The sequence below is a fragment of the Schistocerca piceifrons genome, chromosome 1, assembly GCF_021461385.2.
Source record: "Schistocerca piceifrons isolate TAMUIC-IGC-003096 chromosome 1, iqSchPice1.1, whole genome shotgun sequence".
NCBI classification, from domain to species: Eukaryota; Metazoa; Arthropoda; class Insecta; order Orthoptera; family Acrididae; genus Schistocerca; species Schistocerca piceifrons.
Window position 1 is genome coordinate 689585722 of NC_060138.1, and position 17896 is coordinate 689603617.

The following is a 17896-nucleotide window of genomic DNA, read 5'->3' on the forward strand; positions in this document are numbered from 1 at the left end:
ACAGGAAAGAGAAATAATAATAATAATAACAATTTTGAGTACTGAAGCTCTATTTCCAATAATTAGACTGTGTACTCATGTTAATTATTGTAACATTACAAATATTGACATTCTCATGAAAATAAACATGAACATTGTTGCGATAAAGATTTGAGTAAAACTAACTATTAAGTAACAGGATCTATTTATCACTTTAAGTTTAAAAAGGCTTCATCCATTTTGTACGCATCACTTTCAAGTAAAGTGTAAGTTCTTCCAGTGGGAGTCATGGGATTTATTTTCATCAAAACATCCAAAGAATATCAGCAATTCTTGGATATGAGAAGGATGTAGATGACCAAACTGGAAGAAGAAAAGTTATTTTTACTTCTTCAAGTTATTCATTTTTCTGTAAGACGCAACTGAGCCACCAGTTTCCTTGATAAGACAGTAGTGACGTAGTCCAATATGTCTGCTAATTCCAGTTTATCAGATTTTGACACTTCCTTTTTACAAACATCTGAATCCAAAGAAAAGTTTTTTACCAATATTTTTGATCTAGTTTTTGGAATGAATGCATGGTATTGATGAGCTCCTTTGATGGTTGATGTTTGTTCAAAGTGATTTTTCAAGAAACATTCTGATTCAATATAATCTTCTTGAGATGAATAAGCGAAATCTACATAGGTAATGTTTTCTACTGCTCATTCAAAAAGTTGCTGTTGCATTTTGTTTTCATAGGGTCTTTACAAACTGACGTGAGCTGCCAGTCTTTACAGATCTTCCAACACCATCACAAGCCCCTTTACCATGTGCTGTGGCAAAAAAGTGCCACTCTGCTTCCACTTTAAAATCTTACTCACTTTTAAACAGACGTTTAAGAGGTCATTTTTGTTTTTGTACTGGGCAGCAGACCCATTTGAAAAACAGAATAAGAATGGTCAACTTAAATCCACTGGGGAAATGGTGTTTCTTCAATTGAATTTTGAGGGAAGAGGTCTCCCAAAATTTTATGCAGCTAAGTTCTACCTGGATAGTAACCACATTTCCCTATGTTGCAATCAATAGACGATGGGTTACAAGGTACTTTTGTGAGGCATTGCTTGTAATTTCGAATTTTACCTTTTGTCATAGATTTCAATTTAGTATTTTCTATCATTAGTTTCACATTTTGGTGATTTGTGCACACGCACACAAAGTGCATATGTGCCACTTTGACCAGCTAACATAACAATGTCTAGTTCACATTCGGCAAATTTTGAGAAACAAATTTTTATGCTGGAAACACCAACTTTAAAATTTTTGTATATTTCTTTAAGGGTACACAATATGAGTTTCTTTAAAATCTTTGATTTACTTACATCTGTATCAGTAACTGTCATGCAGTCTTTAATCCCTAACACTGCCCTACTAAATACGAGGTCTGTTCAAAAAATTCTGGAACTCTGCCCATAACATTTTTCTGTGCTTATCTTTTATTTATTGTGCATGGTCTCGTTCAAAATACTCTCCTCCATAACTGATACACCGCTCCTAACACCGTTTCCACTTCTGAAAGCAGTCTTGATATGCCTCTTGCTGAATAGCATGACACACCATCAGCTAATTTTCTTTTATTTTGTCTACTGTTGCAAATCCTTGTCCTTTCAAGGTGTTTTCAACTTTGGAATCAAAAAGAAGTCTGCAAAGGCCATTTCTGAAGAGTACAGAGGATGAGGCAGCACAGTTATTTACTTTTTGTGCAATAGTTAAGTGCCAAAAAGAATGAATGTGCGGGCATGTTATCGTGATGCAAGAGCCTTGAACTGTCTCACCACATTTCAGGACATTTCATTCTCACTTTTTCTCGCAGGCATCGCAATTCATCCTGATAGTACCATGGACCACGCCGCTGGTGGGGAGGCTTGCGTGCCTCAACGATACAGATAGCCATACCTTAGGTGCATCCACAACAGATGAGTATCTGTTGAGAGGCCAGACAAACGTGTGGTTCCTTAAGAGGGGCAGCAGCCTTTTCAGTAGTTGCAGGGGCAACAGTCTGGATGATTGACTGATCTGGCCTTGTAACACTAACCAGCACGACCTTGCTGTTATGGTACAGCGAACGGCTGAAAGCAAGGGGAAACTACAGCCGTAATTTTTCCCGAGGGCATGCAGCTTTACTGTATGGTTAAATGATTATGGCGTCCTCTTGGGTAAAATATTCCGGAGGTAAAATAGTCCCCCATTCGGATCTCCGGGCGGGGACTACTCAAGAGGACATCGTTATCAGGAAAAAGAAAACTGGCATACTGGCATTCTACGGATCGGAGTGTGGAATGTCAGATCCCTTAATCGGGCAGGTAGGTTAGAAAATTTAAAAAGGGAAATGGATAGATTACAGTTAGATATAGTGGGCATTAGGGAAGTTCGGTGGCAGGAGGAACACGACTTTTGGTCAGGTGAATACAGGGTTATAAATACAAAATACTTAATCATAGCTAACACTTGGTTTAAGAATCATGAAAGAAGGTTGTACGCATGGAAGAACCCTGGAGATACTAAAAGGTTTCAGATAGATTATATAATGGTAAGACAGAGATTTAGGAACCAGGTTTTAAATTGTAAGACATTTCCAGGGGCAAATGTGGACTCTGACCACAATCTATTGGTTATGAACTGTAGATTAAAACTGAAGAAATTGCAAAAAGGTGGGAATTTAAGGAGATGGGACCTGGATAAACTGACTAAACCAGAGGTTGTACAGAGTTTCAGGGAGAGCATAAGGGTACAATTTACAGGAATGGGGGAAAGAAATACAGCAGAAGAAGAATGGGTAGCTCTGAGGGATGAAGTAGTGAAGGCAGCAGAGGATCAAGTAGGTAAAAAGACGAGGGATAGTAGAAATCCTTGGGTAACAGAAGAAATATTGAATTTAATTGATGAAAGGGGAAAATATAAAAATGCAGTAAATGAAACAGGCAAAAAGGAATACAAACGTCTCAAAAATGATATCCACAGGAAGTGCTAAATGGCTAAGCAGGGATGGATGAGAGTCTTATCTCATGAGGGGTAAGATAGATACTGCCTACATGAAAATTAAAGAGACCTCTGGAGAAAAGAGAACCACTTGCATGAATATCAAGAGCTCAGATGGAAACCCAGTTCTAAGCAAAGAAGGGAAAGCAGAAAGGTGGAAGGAGTATATAGAGGGTCTATACAGGGGCGATGTTCTTGAGGTCAATATTATGGAAATGGAAGAGGATGTAGATGAGGATGAAATGGGAGATATGATACTGCGTGAAGAGTTTGACAGAACACTGAGAGACCAGAGTCGAAACAAGGCCCCGGGAGTAGACAACATTCCATTAGAACTACTGATGGCCTTGGGAGAGCCAGTCCTGACAAAACTCTACCATCTGGTGAGCAAGATGTACGAGACACGCGAAATACCCTCAGACTTCAAGAACAATATAATAATTCCAATCCCAAAGAAAGCAGGTGTTGACAGATGTGAAAATTACCGAACTATCAGTTTAATAAGTCACAGCTGCAAAATACTAACACGAATTATTTACAGACGAATGGAAAAACTGGTAGAAGCCGACCTCGGGGAAGATCAGTTTGGATTCCGTAGAAATGTTTGAACACGTGAGGCAATGCTGACCTTATGACTTAGCTTAGAAGAAAGATTAAGGAAAGGCAAACCTACATTTCTAGCATTTGTAGACTTAGAGAAAGCTTTTGACAATGTTGACTGGAATACTCTCTTTCAAATTCTAAAGGTGGCAGGGGTAAAATACAGGGAGCAAAAGGCTATTTACAATTTGTACAGAAACCAGATGGCAGTTATAAGAGCCGAGGGGCATGAAAGGGAAGCAGTGGTTGGGAAAGGAGTGAGACAGGGTTGTAGTCTCTCCCCGATGCTATTCAATCAGTATACTGAGCAAGCAGTAAAGGAAACAAAAGAAAAATTCGGAGTAGGTGTTAAAATCTATGGAGAAGAAATAAAAACTTTGAGGTTCGCCGATGACATTGTAATTCTGTCACAGACAGCAAAGGATTTGGAAGAGCAGTTGAATGGAATGGACAGTTTCTTGAAAGGAGGATATAAGATGAACATCAACAAAAGCAAAACAAGGATAATGGAATGTAGTCGAATTACGTCGAGTGATGCTGAGGGAATTAGATTAGGAAATGATACACTTAAAGTAGTAAAGGAGTTTTGCTATTTGGGGAGCAAAATAACTGATGATGGTCGAAGTAGAGAGGATATGAAATGTAGACTGGCAATGGCAACGAAAGCGTTTCTGAAGAAGAGAAATTTGTTAACATCGAGTATAGATTTAAGTGTCAGGAAGTCGTTTCTGAAAGTATTTGTATGGAGTGCAGCCATGTAAGGAAGTGAAACGTGGACAATAAATATTTTGGACAAGAAGAGAATAGAAGCTTTCGAAATGTGGTGCTACAGAAGAATGTTGAAGATTAGGTGGGTAGATCACATAACTAATGAGGAGGTATTGAATAGGATTGGGGAGAAGAGAAGTTTGTGGCACAACTTGACTAGAAGAAGGGATCGGTTGGTAGGACATGTCCTGAGGCATCAAGGGATCACAAATTTAGCATTGGAGGGCAGCGTGGAGGGTAAAAATCGTAGAGGGAGACCAAGAGATGAATACACTAAGCCGATTCAGAAGGATGTAGGTTGCAGTAGGTACTGGGAGATGAAGGAGCTTGCACAGGATAGATTAGCATGGAGAGCTGCATCAAACCAGTCTCAGGACTGAAGACCACAACAACAACAACAAAACAACAACAACAACAAAACAACAACAACAACAAAACAACAACAACAACAAAACAACAACAACAACAAAACAACAACAACACAACAACAACAACAGTACCACCAATTAACAGTTTGGCCTTGAAGAACAAATCCTTCAAAGTCAAAGAAAACTATCAAATTGGCTTTGACATTTGAGTGGGCCTGATGACCTCCTTCTGGTCTTTGAGAAGCTTTCCCAACCCACTGTGAAGATTGACCCTCAGTCACAACACCATAACCATAGACACATACGTCTCATTCATCACCAGTTATGATTCTCTTACAGAGCATCTTCTTCTCATTTGCGTGATCAGTTTTCATTTGCGTGATCCAAAAGCTCTTCAAAGATTGTGAAGTGTATGTTCTTCTGGTCTTGACTTGTGAGCTGTGGGACGAACTTGACAACACAATGGATTTCAAGATGCTGTGTCAGGATTTCATGACATGATCCAACTGAAATGTTCCATTCTTCTGCAATCTCTCAGTCAGTCAGTCTTCAATTGGCTCGCACAGTTTCATTGATGCTCCTGACATGAGTGTCATCGGTGGGTGTCGAAGGATATCCTGAACGAGGGTCATCTTCAACTTCCATCCGGTCGTTTTTAAATGGTGTGAACCATTCTTAACACCAAGCGTGACTTAAGCATTCATCACACTAGGCTTCCTGCATCATTTGGTATGTGTCTGTAAAGGTTTTCTTGAGTGTCGTGCAAAATTTAATGCAGATGTGTCGTTTCTATAACTCTGTCGTTTCAAAATTTGCAAACTGCGTGACTACATTCTACTCAGTGCAGCACTGAAAAAAACAGACATACAACAGTGAATCTTCCAGCAATTACACATTAAAAACAGGCATGTGCAGGGATGTCAACCTCATTTTGCTACAACAAACCATTGGTGCGAAATTACAAATGTTCCAGAATTTTTTGAACGCACCTCGTACATGTTCATAAAACAAAAGTAAAATTTCCACTGTCTCTGTTGGCAAGCTTCTCTCTTGTATTAAATTTGGACCTTCCTAAAAGCCTTTTTCTTTAAGAACTGTGTGACTGACTGGCTATGTAGTTCAGCACATTAAATTCATGCATTATCTTTCTAATGTTCCAATTATCTGGTAAACATGTTAGAAGTTTTAGCCTTTTCATCCAACTTATTCATCCATCTTGTACAACTGGAAAACTTGTTTCTCAGATTTTTTTACAATTTCACATTTCTCAACACCACTATTGCTTTCTGATGACAAACTTTCAGCAGAAGCATAAAGAAGTTTAAATTTCACAGTTCTGGAAACTTTTTACTTTTGATGTGTAACATTTCTTGTATTTCATTCTTCTCTTGGCAATGGGAGACTCGCCCAACTGTTCAATAGATATATTAAGTGGCTGAACGATCTCTGAAGTAGTTGTAAATTCTGTATCACTGTGCAATAATTCTGAGTGAGGCTGATCATTTGAACATTTTTGCCACTTAGGGACTGTGCATTTTTTAACACAGCAACTTCCTTTCTACATTTATCACATATTTTTGAACAACTGACTACTTGTGGATACACTTCAAGCATCCATTATGTGACATTTCTGAGCTTTATGCTGTCTCTAACAAAGTGATTTGTTTTCTGTAACGGACTGCAACAATGTATTCTCAATGTGTCTTTTTCCATCTTGGGGGGGGGGATACTTAAACACACTTAATGTTACAGTAGAAAATCAATTCTCATAAATTAGCCAAACCTTTTACATTTTCATGATTGATTTTAAGTCATTTTATAGCTTCCAATAGCACCTTGTTTTACTGAAGCTCTGCATATTTGGCCAAAACAAAAGGTAATCTTTAATATCAGTTCACAAGTAACTAACTTATTACACACAGTCAACTCGGAATACATCCAATCAGGAAGTGCTGCACTCACTCTATGACAGTATTATTCTAACAATTAACATGAGCTTCAGTCTTAATTTCTTCATTAAAAAAAGAAATAATCAATACCAAATTTATATTTTGGCCTGTGATTTACAACAATACTAGATACTCATGGAGTAAATATGAAAATTTTAAAATACGTACCTTTTTTTTTAAAAATTAAAATTTCCAATTTTGTTTTTGAAAATAATAATCTTGTATTAACCTTTACATTATTGCATACCATAGGAAAGGGCATGAAAAATGCTGTAAAATTATATTTATCGCAGGTCTGCAGCTCAATTAGGAAAGCTTCTACAATAAATCTAAAAACTGCCGTTCCTTGTTTTTGACCCCTTTTATAGTAACTTAAAAACTATGAAATTCAGAAACAATTTGACATAACTCAGTAAAATTTTATATTTTTCTAAGTCTATACTAGGATGTCCAGTTCATTTTCATTGAAAAAGGGGACACTTAAAATAAATTAGAGAGAGAGAGAGAGAGAGAGAGAGAGAGAGAGAGAGAGAGAGAGAGAGAGAGAGAGAGGGGGGGGGGCATAAATATTGTATTGACAAATTTAATACACAGACAAGTTTACCTTTACAACGTGCACTCAGATGATCCCAAATCACTTTTTACAATTATTCTGCCACACTATCACCGTACTTTTCACTTTTATGTACTTTATCAAGAAGTGCATTTTTGTTTGAAATTGTATCATAAAAGTCAGTACACAATACACCATTAAAGTGTGTTTTGACAAAGAGCAAGGCCCTCAATGTTTCTACTTTCAATCTGTTTTTTTCATCTGAGCGCAAAGAGTTCACTAACGAAAACACACGTTCCACAGCAGCATTTGATCCAGGAATTGCCAGACAAAACTCCACCAAATGAATCATGTTTTTCATGTTAATGTTTTTACTTTTGAAATAACCAAGCATGTGCTGCCAACTGCCTATCCATTTCTGTTACTGATTTTAAGTTTACCTAGTAGTCACTCATGCATTTATTTGCTCTTTTCATTTGATCACTCATGTGATGTTTCTTCGTCTTAATGTGATTCACAATGTCAGACCTTCCACGATGACCAACAGCATACATTCTACAGTTTCTCCACTATCAGTGATAAAAGGAAATTCGCTTTTTATATTGCTGTTAAAATTACACTTTCGTTTTGGCGTAATGAAACACTGATTGCACAGTGCAAAACATTAACAGTGTGGTGATGAAAGCCAGCGAGCAAGAATCAGTGGTGTAGAGTATCTCTGGACCAAAAGGACAGATTCAGTGGATCGATTTAGAAGAGAAGAATCTTCTTTGTTCCTCGTAAACTACAGTGCGTTTAAAATTACTTGTGATTTTTGACAGTTCAGTACATAATGAGATTTTCACTCTGCAGCGGAGTGTGCGCTGATATGAAACTTCCTGGCAGATTAAAACTGTGTGCCCAACCGAGACTCGAACTCGGGACCTTTGCCTTTCGCGGGCAAGTGCTCTACCAACTGAGCTACCGAAGCACGACTCACGGCCGATACTCACAGCTTTACTTCTGCCAGTACCTCGTCTCCTACCTTCCAAACTTAACAGAAGCTCTCCTGTGAACCTTGCAGAACTAGCACTCCTGAAAGAAAGGATATTGCGGAGACATGGCTTAGCCACAGCCTGGGGGATGTTTCCAGAATGAGATTTTCACTCTGCAGCGGAGTGTGCGCTGATATGAAACTTCCTGGCAGATTAAAACTGTGTGCCCGACCGAGACTCGAACTCGGGACCTTTGCCTTTCGCGGGCAAGTGCTCTACATTGGAAGGTAGGAGACGAGGTACTGGCAGAAGTAAAGCTGTGAGTATCGGGCGTGAGTCGTGCTTCGGTAGCTCAGTTGGTAGAGCACTTGCCCACGAAAGGCAAAGGTCCCGAGTTCGAGTCTCGGTCGGGCACACAGTTTTAATCTGCCAGGAAGTTTCAGTTCAGTACATGTTTGGGGTATGCTGAAAGCCATCAAAAAGCTTCCCAGCGTAAATAATTGTGCAGTTAATAGCAAGTCAAACAACCAGTAGCGTAAAATACTCTAGCCAAGCGGAATCATAAAAAAAACGGGACATTTGAGCGTCCCCAAAAAAAACTTTCGGGACAGCGGGACATTTTGGTAAAAAACGGGACTGTCCCATGAAAAACGGGACGAATGGACACCCTAGTCTATACCAACAATAGATCAGTGCCAAATTCCAAGAAAATCTGAGATGGTGAGGTTTGGACACTGTGTTGATTTGGCATGGAACATCCCCTAAGTGGATCGCAAATTAGAAATTCTTTCACTGTTCATGCATTAGAATACTAGTTAAAAATATTACCAGCTTTTACTCAGTTTTAGAAAAAGATGGCAAATTTCAATTGATACAAGAAGAAAAATTAAAAAATTAATCAAGAATAAAATGTCTAACAAAGGAAATAAATCTTATTAAATTGACTAACTGTTACTGCGAGAATAAATTACAGCAACAAGACCCATCTTGGAGATAGTACCAAAAGACATCACTGTATCACGGGACAAGTGACAGTTCAAGAATGAGACTGAATTGTAAACGTGATCTTCTACTTAGGCATTAGCTGGAAGTGTTACATATGATCTGCACTACTGAAGGATTGGAAGTGGAACAGTCACACCAGCTTGGCTGAGAGCCATGATAACCACAGGTAGGGAAGCAGCGGGCACACAACAAATTTTGTGTGCAGCTAACCATGAGAATCTATAACACATACTTTGGCCTTTTATGAACACCTACCACATTTCAACTGCAGTTTGCCCAAATCAGTTTGTAGTCAGAATCGAACAGATTCAAAAATTGGACAAATACTGAACAATAGTACTCATTTTTACAGGAGAGTTTATGCCAGTGACATATTAAGTGCTTGTTATTGCAATGTTACCTGGGTCTACATAGACAATAAGAGAGTGGTGAGCAGGCAATACTTTTGAAAGCCAGAGACACTGTAACATTATCATATCAGTAAAGGAGCAAAATCTGATATGTAGACAAGAAAATACAGCTGTGTTCTCCAGTCCCACCATAACAGCAACCTCAGAACTAGCAACACATTCCGAAGAAACAGCCTAATATTTGTGACAAGTAAGATCTAAATTTCAAAGCTGTTCTATTAGGATGATGATGATGATTAATAACAGTGGTACCATGGGCTAAATGGTTAGCAAGCAAAGCAAGTTGGAAAAGAAAATGCTCCAAAAATTGATATAAACCATTTCGTTTATTTTATTTCTCCTAGTATTATTAAAATGTAAACAGTCACTAAAAGGCATAAGTTTATAGGTATAATGTTAACTTTTTGGCAGATACTTTATGTCAGTTAAGCAGTTTGTAATTCTGATTAGTCAGAATATGGTAAAAATAAATTTTTTTCAAAGCGCCTAAAAAAGGGGGCTCGTGTTATACTCTAGTAAATGCAGTATTCTCGCTTTATATCCCACCCAATTACATGTTATTCTCAGTCACATTGCCATGTCGAAATATATGTTCTTGAATATTAGGACATATCCCTACAAAATGTTTTCAAAGCATGTTGTGATGACAACAGCGAGCATTATATTTATCCTTCTGCCACCAACAGTGAAAGTAGTGACATCACAAGTATCATATGACAAAAATGCAGGTGACTAGTTATTACTGCTGACAAAGATCAAGCGCTGGATTGGGAAAGAAATTCTGAAAGAGTTCAAAAATCTGGAACTATACAATGATTATTGGCTTAAATTAGGCAACCTTACATCAGGTAGGACTAAATAAAACAGAACTAGATAAATTTAGTACAATATTTCATAACACGTTATGGGAGAATTCTGTAACCAGTACACAGAACAAATCCAAACAGAATTGATAACGACTGGTTTGCTGAGGACTGTAATGAAATTAAAAGATATTTTGCGTTGTTCATTATAATCATGCCAATGAAAAACCAAGAATTCAACTGAACGTGTCAAAAAGGACTGTTACAGAAACATCTAAATTCAGGAAAACAGTGCCGCAATAAATGTATCTGCAAATTACAAGACATTTGCAAATAATAATCTGGCTGCCAATAAAGAAAGTGAGTGAAATAAAATCTGTGACCAAGTATCCGAATCAAAAATTTATACCAATGTGTACAATGAAACAGAACACTACTACTGATGTATCACTCAAGAAATTTAAGAGATGCATATCTTACAAACAATTCAATCGATCAAAATGATATGATCCAGTATTACATTTTACAAATTATGTGAGCCAGATTCAGGTTATTGCTATGACTTCACAATATATACAGTCTATGATAAGATAAACAGTGATGATTGCACCTCGAAGTGCTGTCAAAGAGCTATCACAGTAGGTATTACACAGAGGACACATTTTATGCCTACATAATTTGTACTCTTCACCAAAATTATTTATGACATTAAAACACAATTATAAAACAAATGTCATTGGCTCAGTACATGCAAACAGAAAGAATATGCCAAAAAAGTACTGTAAAGTAAAATTAAGTCGAGGAAATACGTAATGATGATCAATGTAAAACTCGCTCTAAAACGAAAGCTATGTGAAATGTTCATATAATAATGACATGACACAAATCAGTAGAAATGATTACACAAGAATTCAATCTTTCTTCTAAACCAAGCCATGTTACTGGGTACAAAAGCATTTGGCAATACTAAATACTAGCACGTTTCCAATAATGAAAAAATGTATGAAAGATATTGGAAAATTTTATTTTATCTGTCTTTTCCATTTATAAATTTTCTGCAACAAAATAAATAATGGGGAAAAATGTTATGTTGGTTACAGGATACAAATAGCCAAATCATTACTGACTAATACATCAATACCAGATTATCAAGGATAAGGACCAGTGTAATACCAAGATTTACCAGAGAGATTGCATGCAAAACACTGAACTTGTTCTCCTATGCACACTGACACAATAGCACCAAAATCAAGGCACCAAGTCCGTGTAACATTTGTGCTAAAAATAAAAAAAATGCAGTGAAACACTGTGGGAGTGCAAGAGATGCAAAGTTTAATCACATGTAGCTGTATGTTTTGGATGATATCACATCCTTGAAGATTATTGATTTTTGTTGTTGCCTTTTTTTTTTTTAGAAACGCTAATTTTGCGAATTTTGAATGTATTCAGGAACTGGAGATAAATGGTGCTGATTTCTGTTATAATGTATTGACTTAAAATAAATATTTTGTGGTATTTTTAACCATTATTACATGTGGTTGTAGTTACTCATCAATATTTCACAAAATTAAGACAGTTTGATCTTACAGAGATACTTGCGTCCTGTAAGTCACGCGCAATTGGTACAACGAAGACCGAATGATCATGTCTACATTTTGGGCCCAGACAGTTGAAACTTAAAAACTTACATCAGGGGGTTAAATACTATGGCTCCCCACTCCAAACTGCATATGCTTGATCCAGTATGTCACTGCCTGATAAACACAGGCAGCTGCCACTCTTCTTGTTGGAACCTGGCACACAACCATGTTGTGTGCTTTCATGTCACCAAATTTCTGCTACACCAATGGAGGCAAGCTTCCTGCTGGTGAAGTGTGAGAACTAGCTCCTCGAAATGGTTTGCCATACAACTTCAACTGAAACTCTTAATATTATTTGTATAAGCTGGACTGTGATTGCTGTGTATGTGTAAATCTGTATGCAGTGCCACTGGGAAGTGAGTGAAGGGGATCTCAAGGTGTCAATCCTTGTAACAAAGCAGACCAGCAGACACGATAAGACAAGCAACATTATTTTTAGATGACTGAAAATTTACATAATCTGTGGTCACTCACAAAAAATGTAAGTTATTTGTACCATCTACAATTATCATAATGTTCATCTATTTATGAAAATACATTTTAATTATCTGCAATTAATGCAGAATGTATTTCATTCATTTGTTCAAACAAACTACAATATATTTTGTACAGGTGGTACACCACAGTCAGTAAATACTTAAAAAAGGTATTTATTTGTGTACAGTTCAAGGCATAACTTTTAAATAAACTACTATCTGCAGAACAATTTCTGTACACTGCAATAACAAACTGAAATTGCCATAGCCATCTGCCTGCTATTTGTGCACAGAAAGCACTACATGAAGAAAACTGAAGAGCAAAAAAGCTGGTACTTACTTATACAAAACAGTAGGAATTTTCATACTTCTGCTTCCTTAAGATTCAGAAACGTACACATGTAAAAGGACAAATTTTAATACTTCTCATGATCACAAAGCCTATCGCAGCCCCCCCCCCACCCCGCCACGAAACAACTGGATAACCAAATACATTCAGGAATGAATAAGTTCCAAGAAAACAGAAATTCACACACAGGATGGAAGCAGCCTGTACTTGTTCCATTCAATATGAAAACCAACAGCAGAAATAAAAGAAACCCAAGAAATACAACCATAAAAACAATTTCATGCATATATTCTGGTCAAAAAACAATTTCCATACACAACTGTGAGCACTTAATGTGAAGGATATCAACAGCATATTCAATGTATTATTTACTGAGGTATTTGTAGATGGGAACAGCTTCAGTCAATTTAGGCCAAGTTTTCGAATAATAGTGACACTGATGTACCAGGCAATTTTATCTTTGAAACAACATTTGTAACAGTGACAAGTCACACTGCATTTATTGATCAAGAAATAATCACAAGTTTGCTAAAATTTATACCAAAGGCAATAACAACCATAGTAACATAATAAAACCAAGGAAGGATAGTCAGAATTTGATGCCCTGTAGATATTAAGCCACTAAAGATATACCAAAAAATCTGATCAGATAAAGATCTGGAAGAAACCATCTTCCTATTTGTAAAAATATGATTTAGGAAGGTGTAACAACTTTAAATTAGAAATGTGAGGAGAGGTTCAAATCTATTTTTGTTCCAAATATTAATCCTTTATTTCAACCTTTGTGTCATTGTAAGTTAAATATTTGATATTTGAAGACCAAGATTTGGGGGGGGGGGGGGGGCTTGATTTGTCTGGTCTCTTAAGTTATTGCAGAACAGCTGAATACTCTCCACCAAGATACAATACAACAGCAGTGTCATATCCTCATGCATGTCTATTCCGAGTTTTGCCTTCCCACTACGTAATTATTTTTAAAAACAGACAAATCAATATAAGTGAAACTAAGAAAAAACTTAATTATAAGCCTTAGTTTCCCTCCCCACAATTTTCACAAACAAACAAAAGGAAAAAAAATATATTTGTACTAATATTCCTTGCAGTGCACATGTGCAATGTGGGATACAAACAGCAGAACCAACAGCACCCACTGCTATAAATGTGAATCATGGAACAGACTTCAGAAGCGACAAATATAGAAATAATGTTGCAAAGCCACACATGTATGAGGGGGAAAGGGGGAGGGGAGCACTTACTAAGTTTACATCAAGCCCTCATACCCTCTGTCTAATATTGTAGATAACCCAAGAAGATAACATACATTTCAAATAACACACCAACAATAATAGCTTACACCAAACAATAATCAAATCATTTACTTTACAAAATGCAATGGGATTGGTCAAGGCACCACATCAACACTGAATGTGAAAACATACAAGCTGACACTCAAAAATTAACTGTGTCACTGTCAAAAGTAGTGAGATACTAGTTGAACCTGCTGAGAGCAGTTGTTAGTTTGTGCCCATGGCATAAAGGTGATGTGTTCCAAATCATAAATGTGCAAATAAAGATAGAACAGACAACTATCAATATTTATTTTGATCCTATATTATTCTTTAAAATGAAGGCTGAGATAACAGACTAATCTGTAACATAGCCCAAAGGCCAGGTAAGTTATGAAAGTTCTGAGTTGGTGATGCAAAGAAATGTGATGTCACCAGAATAACTATCACTTATGGGACAGATTTCACACTATTAGATTTTGATGAGTGGCTGAAGTACTCCATTTAATGATATGATGTGATGTGACAGAGCAGACAGCTGGTACCATACTTCCAGATACAGGTTTGCTCAATTCCAAGGTTAAAACTATGTACAGTCCACCATTGATACTTGAGAGTTTGGTACTCATAGTAATCCAGATCTGACAGCAAATACAGCTACTCTGTATCCTAATTATAATAAGTCAAATACTTTGCCAGAGAACTGTCTGCACTACTGGTCAGTGTCCACACAACCAAGACTTCAGGACAGAGGAGAATGCAGTTGGGGGCTGTTCAACAGCACACTTTAACCTAAATATTCTCAATGCCATGACAATATCTACATTTGGCGAAAATGATGAGTCCCCATAACAGCAGTAATTCTTAAACTGCTTAAGTTTCAACCAACAAGATCTTAATCGGAAATGTTATTACATTTTATTTCAGTATCAGTATTCCTTTTCAGTCACCACTTGTTTGAACACAAATTCCAACACACACACCTTTCGGACACAAATTTCACAACACATACATTTGCCCACACAAATCAAAAACGTCCCATTGACAAAATCTTACCTTTGTATTGCTGACATGGTCAGCTGGCAGGGATTCAGGCACAGTCTGTAATGTTGTTCTCATGGTTGAGGACATTGCTGCACTCTCTGCACAGATAGGAATGAGAGGTGGCGGCAACAGCGGGTCCAGGAAGAAATGGAAGTGGTGTGGCCAGTTAGGTCCCACTTTCCACTTCCTCTTACCATGGAAGCCAGGAAGTGTTCTCCAACACACCTTTCCCCACTACACCTTCACAAACAAGAAAACGTTGCTGTTGATTTATGATAATCACTTATGTGAAAATGTTAAAAGCACTAACGTAAATTTACTTATCACAACAAAAATGCTTTACAATGAAAAGTGGACGTCAAATAAAAGGTTACAAATGTATCAAAAATATTTTTAAACTTCTCAGGGCAAACTGCTACAAGTACTTCAATCATTCTAAAATCATTGTACACATTACATAAACAACTCTTCAAGCAACAACAGAAAGACATTTAAATACACATTAACTTGAAACATGTTAGGCAAAATGTAAAGATGATGACTCAATGTACCTTCCATATTTCTCTGTTGGAGGAGGAAAGAAAATTTACATTGTTTTCCTTCTAACACATCTAAATAGGGCAGTGGAACTAAATGAAAAAGGCAATCGAACTGCAGTACTCATACGCGACAAAGCTGTAACACATAGGTACCAACAAACGTTTGCGAGAAATATAATGTTTTCCTTTGAACGGGTTTGCATTAAACTAAGTTACTGATGTCGCATACTTGTTTCCACAGGATAATTTTATGTTAAACGTTCTCTTTGATTCCTTTACCAATTCTTTGAATGGTAATTGTGTTATCAGCTGAAACTAAATTCTAATATGAGTAAACGAGTTCTGTATTAGCTGTCACAGCCTAAGCAATGTAAAAATGGAGTTCGAGGTTTGAGGCACAGCTCACAAACTGTCCATTTCTATTAATACCGGCCACCGCTTTTCCTCAAATTAATTTTATTTTGTACTTCAGTATCATTTCTAGTATTGTGTCAGAAGGAAGCGATCTGCTCAAAGTACAGTCAATACAAACTGAACGAAAACAAACAGTGGAAATTTCTGATCCTAAGAATACAATTTAAAATTAGGCCCACGGCTCACAGAAGTTCATCAGAATCATAATGTACTATCTTCGCAGTATAAATTACCCGTCAGCAGCAAAAAAAAGTCTGTATAGGCGCCACTGCCATATCAGATGTAAGACAGTTTCAGCGAAGAACAGGAGTGTTCCTGTTTTAGTCTCCTTAGTGTTATTCCGAAATACAAGTGCAACACATGAGGTCAAGGCACACGCAATTACTAGGCACTGTCAGTATGTGCCACCAGAAACACTGAAAACGATCGAGAGAAACATTCACTCACTGCCGGTGGACGTTACAAGGAGCAGTGCAGCCTGCGCTTCTAAGGCAAAAAAAAACAACACCCACAAATCGACAAGGGCTACAATCCCTCCGGTTCCAATCTTTAACAAGCGAAGACCACGCCGATGTTGCACAGATGTCGCTCCTCTCGGCATTTGCTGCTGAAGCTGTCGTATGATCACACCTAACAAGCTTGTAGTGACAAACTAGCCACATCACAAACTGAAAGGTGACGATTGGAATTAGATGTGAAGCACTAGATTAGCCTGTACACGTAATATTAAGACTTATTTTCTGTCTCCGGGATGTACTAACCCATTGGTATGGTGCAGAATCCAATAATAAACATGTAAACCCCTGGTTTTCCACCTCAACTCATTACAAACTTAGTTCCAAGATGGCCGAAATTTCCTGCCCACACAAATTCTGCCACTCCGCAACTCGTAACATTTTTCTCCCATTGGCTAAATAACATTTGACGTCACAGTACATACAGACCCAATAATACTATCTGTACATTCAAGATTGTTGCTAAAACTGAAAATTAGCTGCATAAACGACTGCGAATCTCACACTGCTTATTTATTGCTAGTTACAATTATTCCATATGCTCACTACAGTACGGATGAGGGCCTGTATTCCTCTCTCATGCAAGGTAGATTACATACATAACATTGATTCCAGTATTTGTCATCCGAGCTGGAAGCGCAAATATGAATTTCGTCTGCGGATGACCAAAATCCGTGTATATGCAAAAAAAAAATGATATTATCGATGAATGTCTATGATAAACACAATCTTGCGTCACGTATGCGAATCGAAGCTAGAGGATGAATCACATGAGTAACCTCTCAAGTGTTAAAAAGACACTTGCTTTTTTAATAACTCATCGAGATAACACGCATTAGTAGCCACCGGGAATCATGTACGCCTATGCTGTGACACAACACATCACATGCATTTACGTCCTAGGAGTAAAACACAGTGCTGAATATACTAAAATGACGTACCTGTCTCATTAAAAAACGCATTATATCTGATTGACTAAGCAGTTTCAGTGTAATTTGCATTATGTTTTAGCAGGGTGGCGAGGACTGGATTTTTTTACTCAAATGCCGCTCCAGGAGGACATCTCCAGGACTCTTCGTTGAGCCATGCCACGCTCGCAATTACGGTTTAACTTAGTGCTTCGATATGGGTTGTTGTCATTATGAAATATCAATCAGAGGCAGCATATATGAGTCTTTACCTCAGTAAGTACAGATCTATGACACT

At 37.5% G+C, this 17896-nt stretch overlaps 1 protein-coding gene across 1 annotated transcript in view; it reads right to left on the reverse strand.

Moving 5' to 3' along the window:
• The window catches only part of LOC124709828 (serine/threonine-protein kinase MARK2-like), a 286137-nt gene extending 269077 nt beyond the window's left edge, over positions 1 to 17060 (reverse strand). The window contains exons 1-2 of the mRNA XM_047240879.1: positions 16937 to 17060; positions 15235 to 15462 (exon numbers count right to left, since the gene is read on the reverse strand). Of these exons, the coding sequence (XP_047096835.1) occupies positions 15235 to 15309 (75 nt within the window). The 5' untranslated portion in view covers positions 15310 to 15462; positions 16937 to 17060. The remainder of the gene's footprint in view (positions 1 to 15234; positions 15463 to 16936) is intronic.
• Positions 17061 to 17896: the final 836 nt, after the last annotated feature.